This window comes from Tympanuchus pallidicinctus, unplaced genomic scaffold (genome assembly GCF_026119805.1).
Source record: "Tympanuchus pallidicinctus isolate F22 unplaced genomic scaffold, pur_lepc_1.0 scaffold8, whole genome shotgun sequence".
NCBI classification, from domain to species: domain Eukaryota; kingdom Metazoa; phylum Chordata; class Aves; order Galliformes; family Phasianidae; genus Tympanuchus; species Tympanuchus pallidicinctus.
In genome coordinates this window covers 8,694,470-8,717,324 of record NW_026294802.1, presented here as the reverse complement: position 1 = coordinate 8,717,324, position 22,855 = coordinate 8,694,470, and the positions used below count along the sequence as shown (strand labels likewise).

General features: G+C 39.4%; 1 protein-coding gene across 9 annotated transcripts in view; it reads right to left on the bottom strand.

The window, feature by feature from the left end:
- Positions 1-22,855, bottom strand: part of TBXAS1 (thromboxane A synthase 1) — a 243,706-nt gene that overhangs the window by 100,806 nt on the left and 120,045 nt on the right. For 8 of the 9 annotated variants that reach the window (XM_052667451.1, XM_052667449.1, XM_052667448.1 and 5 more), the window contains one exon: positions 4,332-4,448. The exons of the other annotated variant lie outside the window; for it this stretch is intronic. In XM_052667451.1, coding sequence (XP_052523411.1) covers positions 4,332-4,448 — 117 coding nt within the window. The remainder of the gene's footprint in view (positions 1-4,331; positions 4,449-22,855) is intronic. 9 annotated transcript variants of the gene reach the window in all.

Below are 22,855 nucleotides of genomic sequence, written 5' to 3'. Positions count from 1 at the left end.
GACTTGATGATCTCCAGAGGTCCCTTCCAACCCACATTTGATTCTGTAAACCCCTCACAGTGGGGCCCTGCTATTCATGGGCACAACTTATCAAGGAGAGCAACTCAACCATACACTTGAGTTGCAGCCCAAGGATATGTACTTTTCACATACCAGCTCTTAACTCAGTGATTTGCCTCAACTAAAGTGAATGCACTTGCTTTACTTAATAGCAACAGCAATTTCCAGAGTCCCTTCCAAAAAGCCTCTGACTACTGTCTAAGAGTAGAGAAAATCAAGGAACCCTCTGTGGCTGCGCTGTCAGATACTGTCCTAGTGGGATCTGAAAGATCTACACACCTTCAAGTGACACTAGAGGATTTTCTTGCACTGCTTTGTTATGTTATCACAAGTTCTGCTTTGTGTCTCCCTTCATTTGAAGGAAAATGCCTTAACACAAACTCCACTTCACAGGTTATTTAGGACAATGCTACATTACGCTGCACTCTTTTCTTTAATTTTTGTGTTCTGTTTTGTTTTAATAGTTAGTTAATGGAGAAGAGGATACCCAGCATACTGATAGGAGATGACAAGAGTACTGCAGCACCATCAGAATAAATAAAAATCAATAGGTTTTCTGCTGGTGTTGGCTGTAAAAGAGAGCAAAGCTATTTATCAAGTCTGACAAGGGGTTCGGAACTGCAGGATCATCACAGGCACCAGAGTAAAAAAGAGAAATAAGAAATACTAAATAGGGAATCAAGATCAGTACAGCAAGATCACTAACGTATCAGCTTGTTTCAGTACATAATAGCTGAGGAGAGCATGACAGGGACACAGGCAACTTCATCTTTTACTTTAAAACCTCCAGCTATATTACTTCACAAATTTCTCATGCATTACAGCTTGGATCAACTTTCAGTGGTTGGTAATATTCCCATTTAACAAATGAAAAATGTTTCATGTACAGAGAATTTAAGTAGCTTCTACTGATCTCACAAAGGCAGTCTATGAAATGAAGGCTGGAAGTGAAATGCCTTGGTTGTCTTGCTTCCTATCTTTCCTCATTCTCAGTGCTCCCATAGCAATGGTACATAGAGTCTACTTAAGAGTCTCACTGTGAAACGCTTAATATCAGATCCGCTACCAATCCCAGTGGCATCTCAAGTGGGATGAGACTGCCAAATATTACTGCAGTATCACACCTAAAAGTCATCTAACTATGCTCACCATTACAGCAGTTGAATTTAGTGTTACTTGGAACCAAACCTTCCTTCCGATGAAGTGGAGTGTTTTATTAATCTTTGCATATACATTTGAAAAAGAAAACTTAAAAGAGAGAACACAGAGAGTATGGAACTCCTGGACAACACTAGCAAAGCAGAGCACAGCTTCTTAAGTAAGAAATTGAGGATACAGAGCAAACGCAAAAGATGCTAGAAAATTCTTAGAAAGTGTTGGAAAATCAATCTCTAAATTCAAGCAGCAATCATTGCACTGACTCCCCAACAGCTCTAGAACCTCTGGTTTCAATTAATTGCTCCTAACTGTACACATTTCCGAGATCAAATTTTCTTCATTTGGCAATCAGTTCTTGGAAGCTTTTGCCAAATGGAGATGAAATTAATCATGCTTAGTGAAATTTTCAGTGACACTACACCAATATTGTGGAGAGAAAAGGGCAAAATACATCTCTGTCCCCAGCCACATCAGTTCAGTGGAGTACTATAGGTCAAACCCTAGCAAAATATATTCTCTCTGGGTTTTGTCCTATACTGGACAGCTCAAAGAGTAGATGATCAGTTTCTGTTATTGCTAGTACTGAAGCTATCTTTTGGCATCATTATAGAATCATGTGTTTCTGAAATGGAGATATCAGGAGTCTGTACCCAACTCTGGCTCTCTGCACATCTTCTGTCTGAAGGAATTGCAATGGGGAGTACAGAGTTGTTAACATTTATAGCTCTGTCACAGGCTAATAGCTTCCAGTTCTTTCGGAGTGTCCAGACAGAAAAGTGTATGTTCATAGCACATCTAGGGGTTGCAGTGCACAGGGAAACCACGCTCCAGAGCTACTCTGATGTTATATGGTCTCCCAGTGATGCCGGAGCATTTGCATAGAGGAACAAAAGAAAGGTAGACATCTGGGGTGAACAGACAGGGAGATTGTGGTGATTTTTTTTTTTCAGAGTTCAGATATCTGTGGCAAAGGAATCAGCGTCCTAGGAGAAGAAATGAGGTATTTATGTAGCAGGATATATAAATAAGTATCAAACAACAAGTCCAAGTTCTTATGCAATAAATTCGTAACAAAACTAACTCATTTATAATTCATTGGGTTAGAGAGGAAGAGTTTGTTATTAACAGGATGCCTTCTAGATAACCCTGAATACTCTCTAGTATGGCCAATAGTGGAACACAGTATTTCTATTTCCATGCTTCTGTGTAAGTTTTGGCAGAGTACTGAATGTGGGAGAGTTAAATAGTGGGATCATAATTAATGAGCATTGATTTCCTTCAAGAAGTGTTGGTATGGCTACTAAATTAAACAACACGAGAAGCATACGAGTAAAGAGTTGCATTAACTTCAGATCCAAGGACTATCCATCTATTTGGGTTGAAAGAGAACTGCAGCGTACATCCATACAAAAGAGGCTTTTAAGCTAACATAGACTTATTGCCAGTATTTCTGTGGACAGGAAGGGACAGTCTTCTTGTGAATAAATGAAACAGAGAAATAAAGTTGGTCCTTTTTAAAAACTACTCTTCTCTCTCTTTGTTTTCCTACTTTGTGTAGACGAGGGGCAGAAAAATAGCATTCCCAGGTAACTTAGAGCCTACACCCTGTACACAAAGTTTGGAAGAGGTTGAACAGGAAAAGCTGACCATCAAGTAAAAGTAAAGATTGCAATTCTTGCGTGCATGCTGGATACAAGGTGCTAAGCGGCCCACCATTTTACCTTCTACCAGCACCTCCTCCAGCACTGCAACTCCACCACAAAGCGTTGTGAAGTGAGCAGTGTGACTTCTCCCACCTCAGTTTCATTGAGTCAAACCCTGCAGACCCGTATCTGCCTGGCCCCAAAGCAGGACACAGAGGGTCTCAGCCTGCTCACCCTCACCTCTCTCTGCTGGTGCTGGCAGAGGTAGCTCTGTGCAAACCAGGGGAAAGAGGGCATTATCTTTTGTCAATTCACCAGCAGAGAGCCAAAGCCGGGAGCTGAGCTTTGCCAATGACCTGCAGTAAGGCAGATTAATTTCAGCTCAGAAAATGCAAAAACTCTCCTCTCCCACCACACCATCAGCGACTAATCGGTTGAATATTTAAAAATCCTCGTGTCCATAAAATTCCACGATGGAGCCGGTGACAGAGCAAATGTCGAGGTGCATAACCAATGATATTGTCAGTTGTGATTAATCAGCATCTCCAGCAGGCTTGCGGCCAATTAGAATTTACCATAATAAGGAGGTGACAGCCGGCGTTGCTAAGCGACCGCTGTCTATAGAGCCGAAAGAGCCAGACACATTTAGATGTTACTGTGGATTTCGACAGCGGCATGTCAAAACAACACAAGCGTCTGCCCAGTGGAAAATTTTACAACCAAGAACTGGGCACCGGATTGAGGCATGCCTCCCTTTCAGAATAAAATCCATAAAGGAAGAAGTGGTGGTTTATTGGTTATTTTTTCCTTTGAAAGAAGACTTTAACCAGTCGATCATTTATCTGCATTTAATTAAGAGATATCGTGTCACTGGAATAGAACTTTGTTACTGAGTAATGGGTTCCTGTGGCTAAGTAAATGCTGAGACGTTTATAGGAAATTAGCATCAGGTCAACATGGAGACATTTATTTTCAGTCAGAGGTATTTATCTGGCAATGACATTCTGTTCCAGTGACTTATTTTATTATATGAAAGGATTAAAGAATAAAAGGAGGGGGGAAGGAGATGGAGAAATGAAAATAGACTGACAGCAGTTCCCGTGTTAACGTGAGAGCTGCTGACTCTGCAAATAATGAAAAGCTACGCTTCAGTTGGGAGCAATAACCTTTTCTGTACTCTAGCTCATTCCTAAAAAGGCTGGAGTAAGATTTTATTTATTTAATTTCACTTTGCTACACTTTTATATCGTATATATAGAGAGAGAAGATCATCTCCTCAGATGAGCTATTCTGACTTACACCAGTCTATGACATGGATCACATTGTACACTCTCAACTGGATATACTACTAAGATCTAAGCAAATTGAAAAGTGGCAGAATTTTTAACCTATCCTTAATACGGAGTAGATGCTTACACAAAAGAAAACTACGCCTTCTAAATCAGGAAAGCAACACTGCCTATACCTTACCTCTTTCAGTTTGGCATCACTGAAGGCTGGGGTCAGCAGGCTCCGGACATACTTCCATCTCTCATCACGAAGACAAAGGATGCTGTCAAGCATTGGCTTGGAAATCAAGTTTGGCTTCTAAGTCAAAAGAAAACATGATTCAGTTTTAACACAAAGGCAAGTAAAGCCTACTGGAGGCTCTAGAATTTGGTAAGACTGGCCGTGAATGGCATTGCATTGCTGTCCCAGGACGACAGGGTTTCAAGTCAGTCCCAAACACCAAGGTAAACACGGATGAAGCTACAGAATATTTCCCTCTTGTTGCCTGCATTTCTCCTTGGTCTTGTAAAAGCCCTAGGTCAGTCATCAGCTCCTTACTCAGACTGTTCTGGTTCTGTCGCTTCTGATGTTCTCCTGTGATTGCCAGCTCTCCTTTGCTGAACCCTGATTTCTTTTCTCCCTTTCTAAGGTGACTAGCAAGAGGACCTGTCAACACTCCTTCTCTGTGTGACATGAGTGCCAACATACTGCACGCGGGTGTTGGTGGGGGACACGATTCCTGGTGACAGCTGGTATGTCAGACTGTTACATGCATTTTCAAAGTCTTCTGAAAATATGTTGATTAGAAAGCAAGTTTCGGTCCTTATTCTGTCTGTAAGGAACTCTCTCAGAGTGTTTCTGAATGAAGATGTTCCGGCTTGGGGTTTTTACTGCTTCAGAACTTGGTCTAACATATTAGTAGCTTAAAGCATTGTCCCATAAAGTTCTGTACTGAGATAATTGCTATGGATTTGCTAAATGTGAAGAAATCCCTTTACACAGAACAGTGATACATCAAGAAGAGGACATTTATTTATTTTTTAAAGAGAGGAAGCCTGTCAGAAAACAACATAATTTTATCTAGAAAAGGCCTTATAGAAAAATCTCCAAAAACTTCTATTATTTTCAGAGATGATTTTCCTAATTGTTCTTGAAGACATCCAAAAATCAAGATTTGATAACCTCCCCGGGCAATCTGTTCCAGTGCTGGCTTACTTTCACCAAGGCAGCACCAGCTCTGTTCCTATACAGTGTGTAGTATTTGTGTTATCATGAGCAAGCATAGATAACAGGTTATTCATTCCATGTGCTGCAGGCTGTTTTCCTCCCTATTCACCCCAGAATGCTACACACACAGCATGACACTGTTGACTCATGTCCTGGCTTATGGTTCAATGCAACTGTCAGACTTTTTTTTCTGAATAACTGCTCCCTAGGAATTATTCCTCAACCTATATCTTTGAAGCTGGTTACTCCTAAAAGTAGTATATGTTGAACTATGACTGTTCTTTTTATGATTACTTCTGACTGATCAAGATCACTTTCAGTTGTAGCTGTTTCTTTCACAGCACCCTTCATCCTTCCCAGCTCAGTACCTTCTACACAGTGTTATCACGCTCAGTGCTGCCACCATCTAAACCATTAAGAAAAGTACTGACCAGCATTTGTAAAGTGCCTGCCTCTGGGATCCGCCTGACACATGCCTTCGTTCTAACAGTGGACTGTCCCTAAACCCTTCCCAAGTCATCTTCAATCAATATTTCACATATTGCACAGCCATTTCCTCCAGACAAATCATTCTAAAATTGGTGGGTGGGGATGAGAGGTGTATGTCGCAGTGCAGATAACACGTTATAAAAAGACACTCACTTGTGCACTTGAGATCTGGCACCTGCCCAGGATAGCAGTGGTTGTATAGTCCCTGTGTTAACAGCAACAGGAGTCCCAGTACTTTCCCAGGAAAGATGCAAACCCACAAAAAGTACATGTTGGCATTCCCAACATTATCCATTGACTCCTTTCACACTCTTAACACTTTTCTGAGTCTTTATTTTGTTACTAATGTACATAAAGAATGAGTTCTTACCACCCGTTACACACCTGAATACCTTTTGATTTTATTGTCCCTACATGCTCTTCTTTTAGCCTTGCTCCTGGAAATCGGACCTATTTTTCACTTTATAAAAACCCTTTTTCCCTTTAGGGGCAGTGAAATGTTCATGATTTAGCTACAGTGGTCTCCTACTGCATATCCTTAACTTTTCTGCGTATTGGAAGAATTTGTATTTAATATCTTCTTTAAGAAGCTGCCAGCTCTCCTTAACACCTTTTCCCTTTACACTTGCCAGGAATCTCACCACACTGCATAAGCTTTTAAAACGCAGAAGTTCATTTTATATTGTAAGCAGTCTAATGTGATAGTTTTAAACAGTCAGCAACACCACCCTGTGTAGTATAGTAAAGCCACTGAGCTGACAGTACAGACCAGTTTTGAGCAAAGATGAGTTGTTTTCAAGTGGAAGAGTATGCAATGGGATATTAAGCTGAACGAAGACATAGAACCAGGTATTCTCATGAGATGACTACTCTGAGTAAAATACGGGTACCTCTCTACCATACACAAAGCCCATACTACTTCATGTGATAAGGAAAATCTGGACAGGCAGTCAAAGCTGAAGTTTGGACTGTTTCTCCGAGTATCCTCTTTAAATAAATTACCTGTTAAATAAATTATCTGTCTTATTTTTACTTGGAGAAAGTACCAGACACAAGTTTCTGCTCCACACTTATTGTGCAATGTTAGGGGAGCTTTTTACACTAAATCTTAGCTCAGATGGTCACTAAGTAAGTATTCCTTTTTTCTTTGCTCTTTGGCTTCAAGCCCAGAAGACCAGACTACAGAGCCTCTGAGCACTCACTGATGCAACTGAAATAAAAAAAGAAAGAGAATATGATTTGATCACACAAAATATATTGACCCTAGAAATGAGGTCAACAAATTGGGCCCCCCAAATTAGCAAATGCTTCTGGACCCTTGCTCCTGATTTATGAAGGGGAGATACCATATCACCTCTTCTGAATTGCTACTAATACATCCACATTTCTGAATTGCTCAGAAAAAAAGTGAAAGAATGGAAAGGCAGTTCCCACAAGGAAATGATTGATTAGTTTTCCAAGCAAGATTTGGGTTGTGTGCAGGAACATAAAAAGGAAAAAGGAAAAAAATAGAGAGCAACACTTGGAAAAGTATTTTGCATCCACTTCTGAACTAAAGGCTGCCCAATATGTGCACTTTATAAGACAGATCTCCTCTGGAAGACAAAGCTCCACTTAGATAATAGCAGATGAGATATAAATCTGACTGTGTTTGACTTGAAAGCAAAGCCTCTTCCTAAAACCAAACATTCTCCCCTAAAAATGCTCCTAATTGCATGAAGACTGTATATACAGTGCATTCACAGAAAGGGGACCTGTTACAGAACAGGAAGACTGTTAACTGAAATGCTGTAACTATGACACTAACCGTAGCATTGCCTTTTTAGCACTCTACGTCAGCAATGCTCACTTAGCACATTTTTGGTGTGTACAGCATTATACATATTTAGATGCTGCAAGGAAAGAAACACAATTTTGACCATAAATTACTTTATTCTGTCTTTTTAAATTGGGTGTTCAAATACATGTTTGTGTTTATTGGAATAGCATCAGTGTGACTGACAGCGGATAGCAGATTTCATTTATCGGGTTTTTCTTGTAATTTCTGCAAACATTTTTTTCATAATTGCATAACTTGTGCTGTAGGTTCTTGGAACAGGAATGAAAACGAATTTGATATAACAATGATCTTGATGTATCTTAGTGAAAGATGCAAGTGTTATCTCCTTCCAAATAGACAATGTACTAGCTGTATGTTACAATTCTTGATCCTATAAAATTCACTACAACATATTACCGTGGAACGTAGCTGTAACATTTTCAGAGGTAGATTTTGTTTTTAAGGTGGAGAAGGAAATTGCTTCTAAGTCAAATGCAATCAGACTCATATTCCATCTGGCATTATCTAAACACCCAACAACTGCTTTGTAAATCCTTCTCCTGTGTAATCAACCATTTTTGACCCCAGTACAGTAATGCTGCTCAAAAATTACTGGCAGCATGGTAATCTGCTGCAGCATACCCACACTGTGCTACTGAGTTCCCACAATCACAGATATGCTATGAGAAATAACAAAACAAAAACAAACAAAAAAAAAATTGCAGGAATTTGCTTTCAAACATCTTTGAAAGACCAGCGCTTTTAAAACAGAAACCAAATGTTTGTAGATGAGCAGCATCGTTGCAGTTGATGCAAGAATTCCCTCCCCATTATGCTGTTCCTTAGGCTGACCGTTCAGACCTAGTTATTGGCTTGTTCGTCCCCCAGTCAATTTGGCTTGCTGTGTATTTCTAAATAATTCAAGCCAACAACTGTTTGGCTCTGAGGCCAAGTGGTACAGCACACCTCCTGTCCCCAAGGTTAAATCGCTTTCCCAAAGAGAATGACTGTATCCAAACTGCTTATTGGTAGCTATGCATGTTAATCTCTTGAACTGTGCCCAGACTGTGTCTGGGGGAGACTAATCAATACAGGACAAAACCATGCTAAGAAGTGCATCAATATGGACATCTGTAGGACTTACTCATGCACTAATATCCCAGCCCTGTTTTTTTTCAGATTTGTTACTAAAGCCTTGGGCAATTCAAAAATGATTTTCTTTTTTTTTTTTCTTCTGAGTTTACCACCTAAAGGTTAGGGCTGCATCACGGGCAGCAGTGACTGTCTGAAGCAGCAGGAAGGCTAGCATCACCACAAAATTCCCTCAGAAATCTTTCCTCATGATTTGCAACAAGCAGAAGAACACAGCCATGAACTTTTAAGACATCTCAAAGAGGTGAATCTTCAAATGACCTTAAAGGCATTGCTAGAGAACCTGAAGAACCTACTAGCTCCAAAGCCCATGTAAACCATTCATGTCTTTTGCTCATCTGCTCCACAGGCATAGATAACACAGCAAGAAATGAAACTGTGAAATTGAACCTCAGAAATTTAATCTTAATCATTGTTTACTGTTCCCATGTTCAGAACCAATAAAAGATGATCTACTTCTGGAAGTTATCTTCAGCACTGAAATCCAAGTGAGATTAAGACAAGGAACTAAGCTCTTAAAATCCCAAATCCTAACAGCAAATCCAAGAGTAATTTTGGCATTACTGATAACTAACAAACACTATTTGCCTTAGTGCAAGTATTCAGCTTTCTTCTAGCCCTGCAGGCCAATTGTAAATGGAATCCCAAATTCTATACCCAATAACAACCCTACACCCATGTTGACAAAAGCCATTTGCTCCTCTCACTTTCAACCTTTGCTCATGGCACTGCAGTATCTGGGATAACATCCAGTTGCAGGTCCTCCCTCTGCTTCTTGTCCCTCTCCGGAACAATTCTGGGATGTTTTCTGAATACAAGGTATAGTCCTTCTCCTAGCCCTCAGACTTACCATGCAGTATCTGTGATAGCTGTAGGGGGTAATAGGGTTCAGTTTTCTCTCCCTGGGGTGAGCCCACGTGCAGGAATAAGCAGCAAACAGGCCTACCACACGGGTAGACCAATTTATTCATCTCTTTATTTTCAATATCTTCTCTTGTTAAAAGCACACTTATAATTAGGTGCTGCCATCCTGTTTAAGAAACCGTGTTTTAATATTTAATTTAATGAGAAATCAGAGAGAAGGTTAGCAGCAAAAAGGAAAGTTTCTATCCTCATCCTTCAGACATGAGTTATTTCTAAATCCTTTTCGTATTATTACTTTCTCAGTCCTGTTTATGCCAGCTGATTGACAGGTCACCATCAGCGGTTCAGCCAGCAGGTGGAACCAATAAGCACATGAGCTGCTCAGATGGAATTTCATCCAGGCAGTGGCATGACACTTAATGACCAACCTAATACCTCCTCTTAAAAAAATAAAAACAAAATCACACCAAGAAAATAAAAAAGGGACCAGAGAGTTTACCCTCTTACCAGATCTGCAGTAAATGCACCATGAAAATGAGTCTGCAGAGGATGCCTCCATATTCCTTTGAATTTGCTTGGTGATTTATAAGAGGAAAGCCATAGTCAGCTCTCTCTGCATTCATGACATTGTAAAACATATTGTGTTCCACCTGAACCAGGAGAGTACAGTAATACATGCTATTGCACGAAACCAAACAGAGTTGTTTTATGTCATACACTCCGGTTTGTTACTTGTTACATCTATTAGGTTCATTCTTACACAGAAGTAATAGACATGCCTAACTTTTCACACATCAGATTTTCTCATAGCTGGAGAAAAACTCAGCCCTTCACTCACAGATCACAAACTTCACAGAGGGCAAAGGCCATTGAGCCCCATGCCCCAGTGGAAGAGACTACTGTGTCCCTCACAGTCCTCTGCTCTGTTGGGAGCAGTCAGTCCCTTCTTGCCCAAAAAATCACTGAGCACACACTTTTGCACCCCAAAAGCTGCTTGAGACTGTCATTAACTCTACTGAAAGTCTACTGCAGTGTTTTCCCTTATAAAAGTCCATGTAAAACTAGTCTGAGTTTAGTACCTGTGATTTAGAAGGTCATCTCATGGTTGAATAAAGAAAAAAAGTTCACCAAACTAACTCCAAAAAGTTGGTGTTGTTTTGTAATTTCATAAAAGTGTCTAGTAAAAGTTTTAATTTGCAATCAATATTTCTGGAGAAGAATAAAAAATATCCATCTATTACGCATTTTATTAGGCTTTTAGGTGTTCTTTGATCATTATGTAACTTCAAAAGGGTGTTACAACATAGAATTGGTTGGAGTGATTGCAGCAATTGTCTTCCATTCTACTGTACAGACATGACTATACAAAATAGCATCTGAGTCCATTCCTTTGTTGCCGAGTTAGGATTTTCAACAACTGACTAATGGCTACTGTTCATCATTACTCATTGGAAAAATGGCACAGACAACATCAGCTTACAAGTAAATACTGGCATTTTTCCTGTCTGTGGCAAGATGCCCGGAAACATCTGTTCTTGTCTTTGCAAACATTATCTTAAGTCACGGTTTTGTCAATAGAAACCAAAGCGAGTCATTGCTATGAGGTAAATATAACCATTCATAAATGCTAAAATAAACACATATGGCCTCCTATGGTCTGACCTAGACCCATGCAAGTCACACATCATTTCATTTGTTGGTGTAAACAAGACCAAAATGAAGTCCACACCTTCATCAGTTTGTTTATAGGGGTCAGTTTGGATGCCTGGGGTCAAAGTAGTCAAACTAAAGAAAAAAGCATTTACTTTTTATTTATTTGAGGTTTTGGTACTATAAGCACATACAGGTTGTACTAGAGAACCTGTGATCTATACTCAGCTTCTGCTGTGTTAAAACAATTTTTAAACATAATGTTTAAATGTCTATTTTCCAGCTGATGTAACTGGACTATTTAGTGTCGTATAGTCATAATACTAATAAAAGCCTCTCTGTTTTTGCAGACTTCACCTGAAGGAAAGGTTGAGGATCAAAAGTTTTCTTTTATAGATTGTAAGGTAAACTGGGAGAAAAGTAGCTCCCAGTAACTTTTGTTTCAGTAATATCTCCATGTTTTCAATCATTCCTGTAGAAAGAAATTACTGATGATGCCCATAGGAAAAAAGGTAAAGAAATAAGAAAAATCAAGAAGAAAAAATCAAGAAAAACAAGAAAAATCCATCACAGCAGGAGTATGGGCAAGGGGAAGGGCAGGGGAGAAATACTTCTAAATCCTCCTGTCCTTTCCAAGGAATAGTTAGGAGTAAACAGAGGCTGTAATTAGAGCATTCAGTCCTCACGCTTCAGTTCTCCAAGGTCTGTTTACATATAAACTATCATTAAATAAAGAAAAAAAATAATAATATTCTGCAGTTTATCTGAAACCTTGGCCTCTGCAATCAGCAATATTTTGAAGCAGTATCTGAAACCTTGGCCTGCCTGAATAAAATGACTGCCCTATTAGGCTGAAGACATTCACTGACTTCTCTACCATGGATGCCAAGGACTGCAAGGAAAAAGGCAGAATTACTTTCATATAGAAGGATGCAAGTGCATCTTCCCCAAGAGTTGCTAGATAGAGCACTTTCCAGAGAGATGAGATGAGCACCTTGACATGACTTCCAGCAGAGAAAAGCATGAAAGCCTTTTTCTTGCACTCTGGGCAGCTGCCTTTGTCACTGGGAACTGTATAAAAGGGGCCCAGCATCATCACCTTCCCTTGCAACTCAAAGAGAGTTGTTTACTGTTGCTACATTTTTTTCAGAGCCCAAACTACAGGCAGTCTCAAAGCATGCCTGTGAGGTTCAGCTTCTCTTGATCCACCATATTCTTAGGTCACCCATGCTGAACACAAGATAGATCTCAAAGTGCACCAAAGTGCTTCTGACCATATTGAGAAAAAGAATTGCAGAGGCCTGAGAAACCTTGGTTGAAACTGCCAGCCCCAAGGGGTTCAAGGCAATTCCCAGCATTACGTACAGCTGAGCAAGGGTTTTAAGGATCTACGTTTTCAAAGCTCCTTGAATGACAGCTAAATGCTTGAGACTTTCTGACTGTTACCAGAACCAAGCTAGCGAGGTGAAAGGGAGACCTACACCAGCAGCTCATTGTAAAAATATTATCTGTATGCAAAGATTTTCTTCAGAGCAGAGTACATATTAAAAATGTCAATTTAATGCATTTTATATCTTACTGAAAATTTTGGTTTGCATTCTTTCACTCCAAGGTTACAATATAAAGTAAAATTATAAACAGGGCATCCGGCTTAAAATCTCTGAGCACTGAGAAACACTAAAAAAATACACCAATAAAAGTAAAGTATATTCAAACTTTGACAGTCTTTTGAAAGGGTTTCTATCAGTGTTCTAAATTTCTAAATAGCATCTACAAGCTGTTGCCTATTTTCATATTTCCTATAATGCAACATCCTGATATGCAAAATACACTTCAGTCTCATTTACCTAATTCAAAACAGAACATTTGGAGTCAGTTCTTCAGACCACTATGTCCAATGTGTGCAAAACAAATCCAGAAAAAAGTATTCCATCTTTTTTTCCCTGATGTGAAAATGAAAAACCGAATACAACGTCAAACAAAATGAATAAAAGGTTGCTTGCAAAGGCTCTTCTTGGCTTTAAAAAATGCAAATGAGTTCAAGATGCTGCTTAAATCAAACTACTGGAAGAAAAGGACTAGTAAAAATTAACTGTGGTTGCAACCTCCAGCTCTGCAAATCCAAAAGGCATTGACAGTTGAAGTCAGTGGGCTGTGCTAAAGGAAATGCCACTCTGCACTTGCTGCATTCTTGTGCTCTTTCTCTGAGCATCTGCTGCAAGTCAGGCAGAGCGCTCCCTGGCCCAAATATGATACTTTTTATGTTAGTTTTCCTTTGAAAAGTTGTTCAGAAAGAGAACTCCAGGTCAGCTGTGATGGCAGCACGACAAGCTGTCAACAAATCGCATTTGCAATATCCGCTTAACTGAAGAATTTGAATTCCCTGCCTGCCACTTCACAATTGTTTCTAATTACATTAAGTGAATATTTACACATCAGGGAGAAAAACAAACTTTGTATATTAAGATCTCCACATCTATCTGTCAAAACACTAATGTGTTTTCCTGATAGCAGTAGCTGTTTTAGTTCCTCATTTATTTGTCCCTCAAGAAAAAAATGGGCTATAAAACTTTGTAGATAGTTGTACAGCCCACTTTCAGGATTTTATCTTCCAAGATTTCACATTTGTGATTATTTGTTTGGTTTCAATCAAGTGGAAAAAAAATATCCTGACTTATCAAAGCATGTTGAAGCCTGCTGGAAGGAAATAGCATTTGTTCATTTGACGCTCAAATTAATTTAAACACATCAAGAATTAAGTGTTTGTCAAAAGATGATTTCAACAATAATCAAGTCCTATTGTGTACAGATAATATTACAGGACTAATAGTATTATCATGGGTTCCTTCGAGCTCATGATTTCACTACGGCAGCCTCGCTTCACAAACAACCTGTAACCAGGCTGTTCCTTATATTGTTCCTGTTGGATTTCTTCAAGGAGTGCAGATAAAATGCTCCTCTGAGTATCCACAAGTACCCTGTTCAAAACAAATTAACTGTATCAGCTACTTTCACATTCTCAAACATACCACGCTGTAATGGCAAGCAGCATGGACTAGGAAACATAAAGCACATCATTATATCTTGTTACCTTAAGAGTACTATGACAAGATAAAATGAAGCAAACAAACAAAAACTAAACTAACCAAACAGAAAACCCAACAGATTGGAGCCCCCACCCCAGAGATCACCAATCCCTTTCCAGCAAAACAAGCTGTCTTCAGATAATGCAGCCTTTTGGGGGACTCTTCCACTGCAAAAGGTTGTACACCTGCAACCTTTTGCTGAGTATTAACCCCAGGATAGGTGGGTGCATATATAAAAACAACAGGTAACTTGCAAAGAGTTTGCCATAGTCCTACCTGCTGAGAGCAAAACAGGTTCTACCTATGCACAGGAGGAGAGAGGCCGTGCTTTCCAGAAGCCCATGCAGCAGTGATATTGCCAGGCTGCAGACACAATATGTGTGCCTAATACTTCTGCTTCTTATCAGTCACTGTACTTTCAAGCACATCTTTACAGTGGTGTGAAAGAAGAGACAGGTCTGTAGTCTCCAGTCACCAGTGTTGGCCAGCACAAGAACTGGTTTGTTACCAGTACAGCTGCTTCTCCCATATCTGAATCCCCCCAACATCCAATAACTGGATAAATTAGAGGAACCTTAAAACTGAAAAAATAGCCCTCTGCAACATGCCTGAAATCCTGGTAAAACTTTCCCTTTGAATAAATTTTAACCCCGGGGCCAGCCTAAGATCTTACAGCCAAAACTTACTGTGCCGTGCCAACATAATATAAAAGCCACCACGAGTGCCAAGGGAATAGCTGAAAGAAGTGAGGAAATGAGAGCTGTCCCACTTGACAACTGAAGAGGGAAAAAGCAAGGCCATGCTGTCCAGCAGCCAGGAGATCCAGGGAATGTCTGACCTGCCATGGCCAAGCACCACTGAAAAAAGGGGGCTTGCTCCAAAAACTTGCATTATTTACATTAAACAAAATAAAACTAAAGATAGTTAGAGAAGCTTAAAGGAACGTGATTGAGAGAACCTGAAAGTACTGCAAAATCAATTTGTTTTTTCCATGTTTTTTGGAAGAAAAATTGAGAAAAGTTCCAACAAAATTTCTTGTTATGTATGGTTTTGGAACAAAATAACCTTACTTTGCAAACTAAAACAACTGCAACTTTTCCTTAAAAGCTTTAACTGCAATAAAATATTCTAATCAACCTTTCACTTTTTGTTTCAGCTTCTGACTCATCTAAATCAGTCACAAAAAGAAACTTCTATTTTCCACACATTTCCTCGTAAAATCTCCAGAAACATTAAGGGCAATGGAACATAGGTAGGTTGCTCTGAAAGTAATGCCTCCTATTTATTTCCAAGGAAACTACAACAGATACAAAGAGCACAAAAACATTATCTGATTGAGCAAATTCTCAGCTACAAAATAGTGTTTTCCCACATAGCCACCACCATTAGCTGTGCATTTTTGCAAGCGATAAACAAGAGCCTACCCACCACACTCATAAAAACATGCACCAGCGCAGGTGACCCACTGTTTTGCATCTGCTATGATAGTGTTGTTTCCAGGAAAACATTGCCCACCCAGTTCATCATTCATTGGCCCAAACAGATAAAAGTCAGAAGGTGCCAAATCCTGACTGGGTTTGGTAGGACAGTCCAGCCAAGACTGAGAACGTGCTCCACAGTCTTCAAACAATTGTGGGGTCTGGCATTATTATGCTGCAAGAGAAAGATTGTCTTCTTCATGGAACCCAGCTGGCTCAAATAGATCAATGTTGCCACTGTCATTTCCACTACACTGAAGCTGATATTCAGCTCTGCACACAGTTCCATGATTGTAACCCACCAATTTACACAGAAGTGCTGCTGATGGAGACACTTCATTTCATGGTGCAATGTCTGCACATGGCATTCTAGAATGTGGTTTGTCTTTCCCCTCACTGTTGCCACTTCTGAAAGGAAGCACCCACCACCTCACTGTACTCACATCCACTGTTTGGTCTCCAGAAACATTCAGCAAGTATCCATGAATGTTAATGAGTGCCATTTTTTCTGCGTAGAGGAATTTAATGAGACACCTTTGCTTTACACACACTTCCACATCAGACACCATTTTGTTAGAGTGCCCCTCTATCGCATAACAGCAAAATCAGAATACTGGTGGGAAGGTTCATATCACCCACATCCACCTCAGATATCTCGGGTAGTATAATAAAATAGGAGGCATTACTTTCAGAGCAGCCTCTTTTTTTTTTTTTTTTTTTGGATATATAATATATATAATATAATATATCATGTCATGTATTCAACCTGCAGTTGAGTAAGATTATATTAGAAATAAATTAAAACAGCAAAAGAAAGCATTAAAGGGCTTGAAAATCTTAGATTCAATGTGGCCTTCGTATTCCAAAGCATATGCAAAAATGGGCCCCATTCTAGCTATGCTATTTTTCCCCATGGGATCTCTATTTGATTTTGCAACAGTCAGAAAAAGATAAATTTCTGAAAGTTTTTAATGTTATAGATAAAAAAGTCTTCCATGTAAATTCAATCAGTCCCAAGCTCAGGGTCCTCAACCTTTAGACATCCAGTTCACATGACAACTTGTAGAAGAAGTTACTGATCTGTAGAACCATGTCACCAGAGAGTGATACTTGAAGTGAGTTTCCTCAGTCTTTAACAATTTTTATTGAGTCTATATTTACTGAAATTCTTCAGGGGCTTATAAACTTAAGCAGTTTGGTTAGATTTTCAAAGTGGTTTTTATATCCAGTCCCTACACCAGAGAGATCAAAGCCAAAGTCAAAGAGAAGGACATTGTGTTTATTTTTCCCCACAGTGGATAAAAAGCCCTATCTTTTCTCTAGGCTTCTGCTCCAAAATGCCAAGATCATTTGGACAGAAAAATTCTAAATGGGAAAAAAAATAATTGAAAGAGTTAATGTTTGACAAATTTCTGGAAGGTAAACATTGTAATGGAACACAGTGGGCAACGTTTATTACAGATATCACCTCTGCCTCTCCTTCTTTGGAGACTGATGAAATACAGCTTAAGACCTGACGCCATTAAAACGTGAGTGAAGGTGAATGACTGGTTAAACTGGGATGCTTCTTAGCCATTGTTAAATTATTCAGAATTATTTTAGGAAAGCTGCATAAAAAGTGCAAGAATGCAGTTTTAGCTTCATCTAAATGCGCATACTGAAAATGGAAAAGGAAATGGTGAAACTGTCCTTTGCAATTGCCTTGAAAAGGAAAAAAAAGAATATTTCATGCATCTCAAACTTACAGCTAATCTGGCAGAGGAGAACAGTGCAAGATAGTTCTTGTTTTTACAAATTATCTCCCCAAATCCTTTGTGCAAGAGCAGATGTGAAATAAAAAGTAGGAAAATTGCGTATTATTTTAGTAAAGACAGCAGTTATTTTCCTGTCTATTGCTTAGCACTAGTGAGAAGAGACTGGCAGAAGTAAATAATTAGCAAAAGCAAACTACCCTTTTCTTTTGCTTCAGGACAGCTGCTTCCTGATCCGTGTGTAATACCTGTTGCTGCATGTGTCTGTGCACCTAAACCAATTTTTCCTGAACCATCACTGAGCCTTCAGAAGGAGTGGAATCAACACAAAACCAGCCAGCAGGGCTCAAAGCAGTGAGCATTTGTTATGCTGGAGAGCAGAGACTGAGCCACATATCACTAAGACTTTAATTTTACACCCATCCTCTCTTTTCTACTTGTCGTGGAGAACATAAAGCTAATAAAAAGCGATGCATCAGGACACAGCACTTTCAAGTGCCCTGTAACTTTCCTTGCTCATCATCAGGAGCACTGTGAGCAGCCCAGTGCCTCCCTGGCACCTGCATAATGCACTGCTGCATGCTCCCTTTTGAAGGCTCAGCCCAGACAACTACTTGCTATCAACTATTTTCAACAAAAAGTGCCAAGATATGTGGTTGCTATATAAACAAAGAATTCTCACTAGAGACTAAAATAAGCCCTGCCAACTCATATTTCACTTCTGATCAGTAAGATTCATAACTGCAACACACCATCAGTGGTAAAGAGTGCATCATCTCTGAATGTACTTCACCTTAGAGGTTTTATCCTTGCAGAACATTACATAGCATAAAAAAATCTTTTTTCCTGGACCAAGGCGACTGGAGTTAATCAGCAGGTAACTTTCTAAAGATCAGAAGAGAACTTTCCAGGCTATGGTGAGGGAACCACTGAAAAAATAGCTGCATCATCTTAAGACATCACTACCCCATCAGCTGTTTGCCACTCCCCATCCTTTGGAGATTACCAGTATCCCAGAGCTGGTAAAGAGCCCATGTGAGCTCTCATTGTCTGCTTCAGCACCAAGCAGCCCGCATGGCCTTGAAAAAGTCTTTGATAATAAATAAACTAAAATGGAGTTGTTTGGGGGCTGAACCAGATGAGGAATGTTCATATGATCCACTTTATAGGTTTTGCTGTGGGAATTGGAAGTCCAGCTAATGTACTTTAAACAAAAATGTGTTAGCATTGTGCTAGATAAGAATATCACCATGATCCCTGACAAAAAAATAATAATAGGAGAGGAGAGAAAACAAGAAAGAAAGAAACAAAAACTTCTCATATGTTTAAGTTTAGCAATAAGCATAAAGGCAGGTAAATGGATTAAACTATCTGAATGAAGGACTAAAGAGAGAATTAATCCCACTCTTTTTGAGATGACAGTTACTTTCAAAAGACTTAAAATTAAAAGCAGAGACTTCCAAGGATCAGTACAGTAATGCCCAGCTGTATCACATTAACTTGCACTGAAGAGGAATGAACTTCACCTGCACACACACACATCCCTAAATATAATTCCTATTGTATTCTAAACAAAAAGTTCAACCATGCAAAGATTAAAAAAAAAAAAAAAACACCTGCTCACATAATAGAAAGGGTTCCACAGAGGGGATGGTGGGGAGCTGATTCATAGCCAATAGACCCATTAAGGGAAATGATGCCCAGATGCATCCTCTGGCACTAGAAGTTACCACAGCATTTGTTGTTGGAGACTGGGCAGAAAAGCTAAAAGGAAAACTATTGTCATGATCTACCTTGTTACTGTACCAGTCTTGTGACTTGTGCTGCTGGACACTTATGATTGAGGATGCTCAGTGACGCTGCACATATTAGAGGCAATATCGTATACTGCCAGGTCACACCTGATACAATTATCAGTGGCAAACTTTTTGGCTACTGGTTAGGTACATGGAAATCAGTTCTCTGTGCTGTTGAAGGTCATTTGCAGAGACCTGAATGTGTTCCTCTATTGTCAGAGGCCTTAAAGGGATTTTCTCCTGATGAGCAGGTAAGTTATCTCCAAAGCTGGATAAAGACATGAAAACAGAGCAAAGTACCCACTCCACATTCTGACTGCTTGAGCGTGTAAAAAGGCCGACCTGACTGTTGTAATCAGAGCCTGCATGAATTATGAAACAAGCAACAAACTAATTACTCTTTTTCCTAACAAAAACAGACTGGGAAAGGTAGAAATTAAGAGGCACGACATACTATATGTCAAGAATAGGGAAAAGAGAGAAAACAGTAAAGAAAACCAGTTTGCTACTGACAAATAATAGTTCCAGAAGTCAGAAATGAGGAACTGTCTAAAACCATTGCTATTAGACAAAATAAGTTAAAGGGAAAAAAAATCCCCCCCGGAATGTGCTCAAAGAAGTATGACAAGTTGAATTGCCCTTAAAACAAAACCAATATATCATCAGAAAACAGAAGGGTGGACCACCAAGACAAGTACAAGCTCCATTCCCACATATATGATGTACTACACTGACTCATAGCAGCCAGGTAAGATAGGTTTTGATAAGGAATTATAGAATCACAGAATGACATGCGTTAAAAGAGATCTTAAAGACCTTGCAAGTTTGAACCACCTGCCATAGACAGGGACACCATCCACAAGACCAGGCTGCCTAAAGCAAAAGTGAATCTAACCGGGAAAACGTATTAAGATTTCACGTTTTATCCAGCAATAAAATGTGTTGTTTAATTAAGGAGCAGAGCCCTGGGAATAGATAGCCCCTTCCTGTCTAAAAGTATTGTTTGTCTTAGGACTCGCAGCACAAAGAAAAGTGCCACAAAACCAGTAAATAAATAGCCAATGTACATTTGATGAAATATTGGCTCTGAAGACTGCTTTTGGCCTGAATAGAAAGATATGCTTTCATCCTGTTTTGACTATACTCATACGTTTACCTAACATAATTGGATGTAGTTAATATTGCAGGAGCCTTCAAGCAGTGCACATTTCCCTCATTAGTGGGTTTAAAGCCTTAATGATATCTCCTGCACTGCAGAAAAGCCCAATGTAGGCTTTAACTTTGATTGGCAAGTTTCAACAGGAGAAAAAACTGGGGGAAGGGAAAACCTTATAAAACTGGTCTTGGTTTCTTCAGTCATTCAAAAAAGAAAATTTGTAGAATGACAGGAAAAAAACAAGTGGGAATTACTAAGCTGATAAAGAAGATTTCAAAAGTTGATCTTGTAGTAACTCAGTGAAAGAACGAGAGTGAGTGGACATAGGGATCCTTCCATCACATTCCTGCAACATGCTAAAAACACAAAAGCTTAGCTTTACACAAAAGCTTTCCGACAAACAAGTGCATATGCACTGAGTGTTGTCAAATCAGCATCTTCCTACACCTGCAGCAAAACCACCTTTTTGTAGTCTCATTATGCAGCATTTTTTTTCCATTAAGTTTCAATAGACTTGGCAAGGAAGCCTCACATCTAAGAAGCAGAATGTCACAGTATACCATTAACTAAGTGCATGCAAAGGGTTCAAGTTTTTGTTGTCTGTTTTGCTTTGTTATTGACTAATTTTGACCATTTTCCAGGAACAGAAATTTCACAGGCTGGTTTGGTTTCAAAAGCAGCACAATTATGTACAGCTGTATTCAGTATTTCTTAACTGCCTTCAACAATCAGTGAAAGGGAGATTTGCACACATTATCAGGCACTATCATTAGTGCTGTAAAGTATGTAATCCATCTGGTGTTCTGGTGTCTACCTAGGAGCAGGTATTGAACCAATGAAGGCTGCACTATAATAGCAGAAAGAAAGAACATTAAAAACAAACAAAACAACACAGCAATCTCAGTCGTTTCTCCATGCCACACTGTGCTAGTGTATGCTTCCTCCAGTGATTTTGCAAGCCATTTTTATATGTATAGGTGTGGAGAAGGGAGAATTAAAAATGCAAATTTCATTAACATTCAGCTTTGCAGTCTTCATAAAGGAAGAAGGTGTCAGGATACCATGGTGATGGGAGCAGTGCAGCCCATTAATATATCAGAGAAATACTTGGGGATAGATTAAAATACTTAGACCAAGATGAAACATAACTCACATCGCAACAAATCCTGCAAAAGATAAGATGACTGATCAACAGCAATTGTGGTCTCAGCCTACTGATTCACCATGTCTTGATAGGGGGCAATAGAAGATGAAACTTGTATTTAAGCCTTTTAGCCTCCTTACAGTCAGTGGCACTGCTGAGGTTTATGGCCCATAGCATCTGAAAATAGACAACCCATGCTCTTTTTAATTTTGGAAAAGTGCTGCCATACACAGTGGAAAAATGTTATTCTATCTGCAGGCAACTTATCTGTTTCCACACTATCATTGCTTCATACAGGAGGGAATCAGCCATTTTTCTTTGCTATCTTACGTGGAAATGTGGCCAATATCAGTGCTTGCTTCCTCAATCTGAAATTCATAGATCTTAAGCAAGCAAATTCACGTGATCTTCCTTAGATACAGAGTTATTCTTGTAGGTGTATATAAGAAAATATCCTACATAAGTGTTGCCACTCCTGGAACTCTTAAAGAGATGTGTGGATGTGGTGCTTATGGACAAGGATTAGCAGTGTATTTGGTATTAGGTTGATGGTTGGACTTGATTGTGTCTTTTCCAACCCAAAAGATTCTAAAATTTCAAATCAGCTGGTAAAAATAGCGTCCTTATGAGAAGTGTGGCTTGCCTCAAACCTCACTCCAGTCTGACCCACCCTTGTTAGGGATACACTGAACTCTACCAGGAGAGCTCTCTCCAGCCATGGCAGCTTGGCCAGCTTTCTGGAATCACCAGACCAGCTAGGTAACCACTCAAAGAAAGTTATATGTCACTGAGGGATTAACAGAGAGTCTTCTCAAGGCAACCAGACCATCCTCTCAGGTTGTAAAAAACAATCAGACTTAACTACAGTCAGCATTTTTAGATTGCTTGCTGTAAACTGTTCCGTGACATTCTGAACTATAATTTTCAGGATCTTTCTGAAGCTTCAGGCACTCATCCTTACCATACACTCATTCATGTGACAAGACACACTGTTTTGCTCACAAAGCAAGGTGCAGAAAGGCTGCAGTGAAAGGGAAAGGCCCCTGTTTAAGGGAACATCCTGACTCTAAGCAGACTATTAATAAAGTCTGCTTTATAATAATATATAATAAT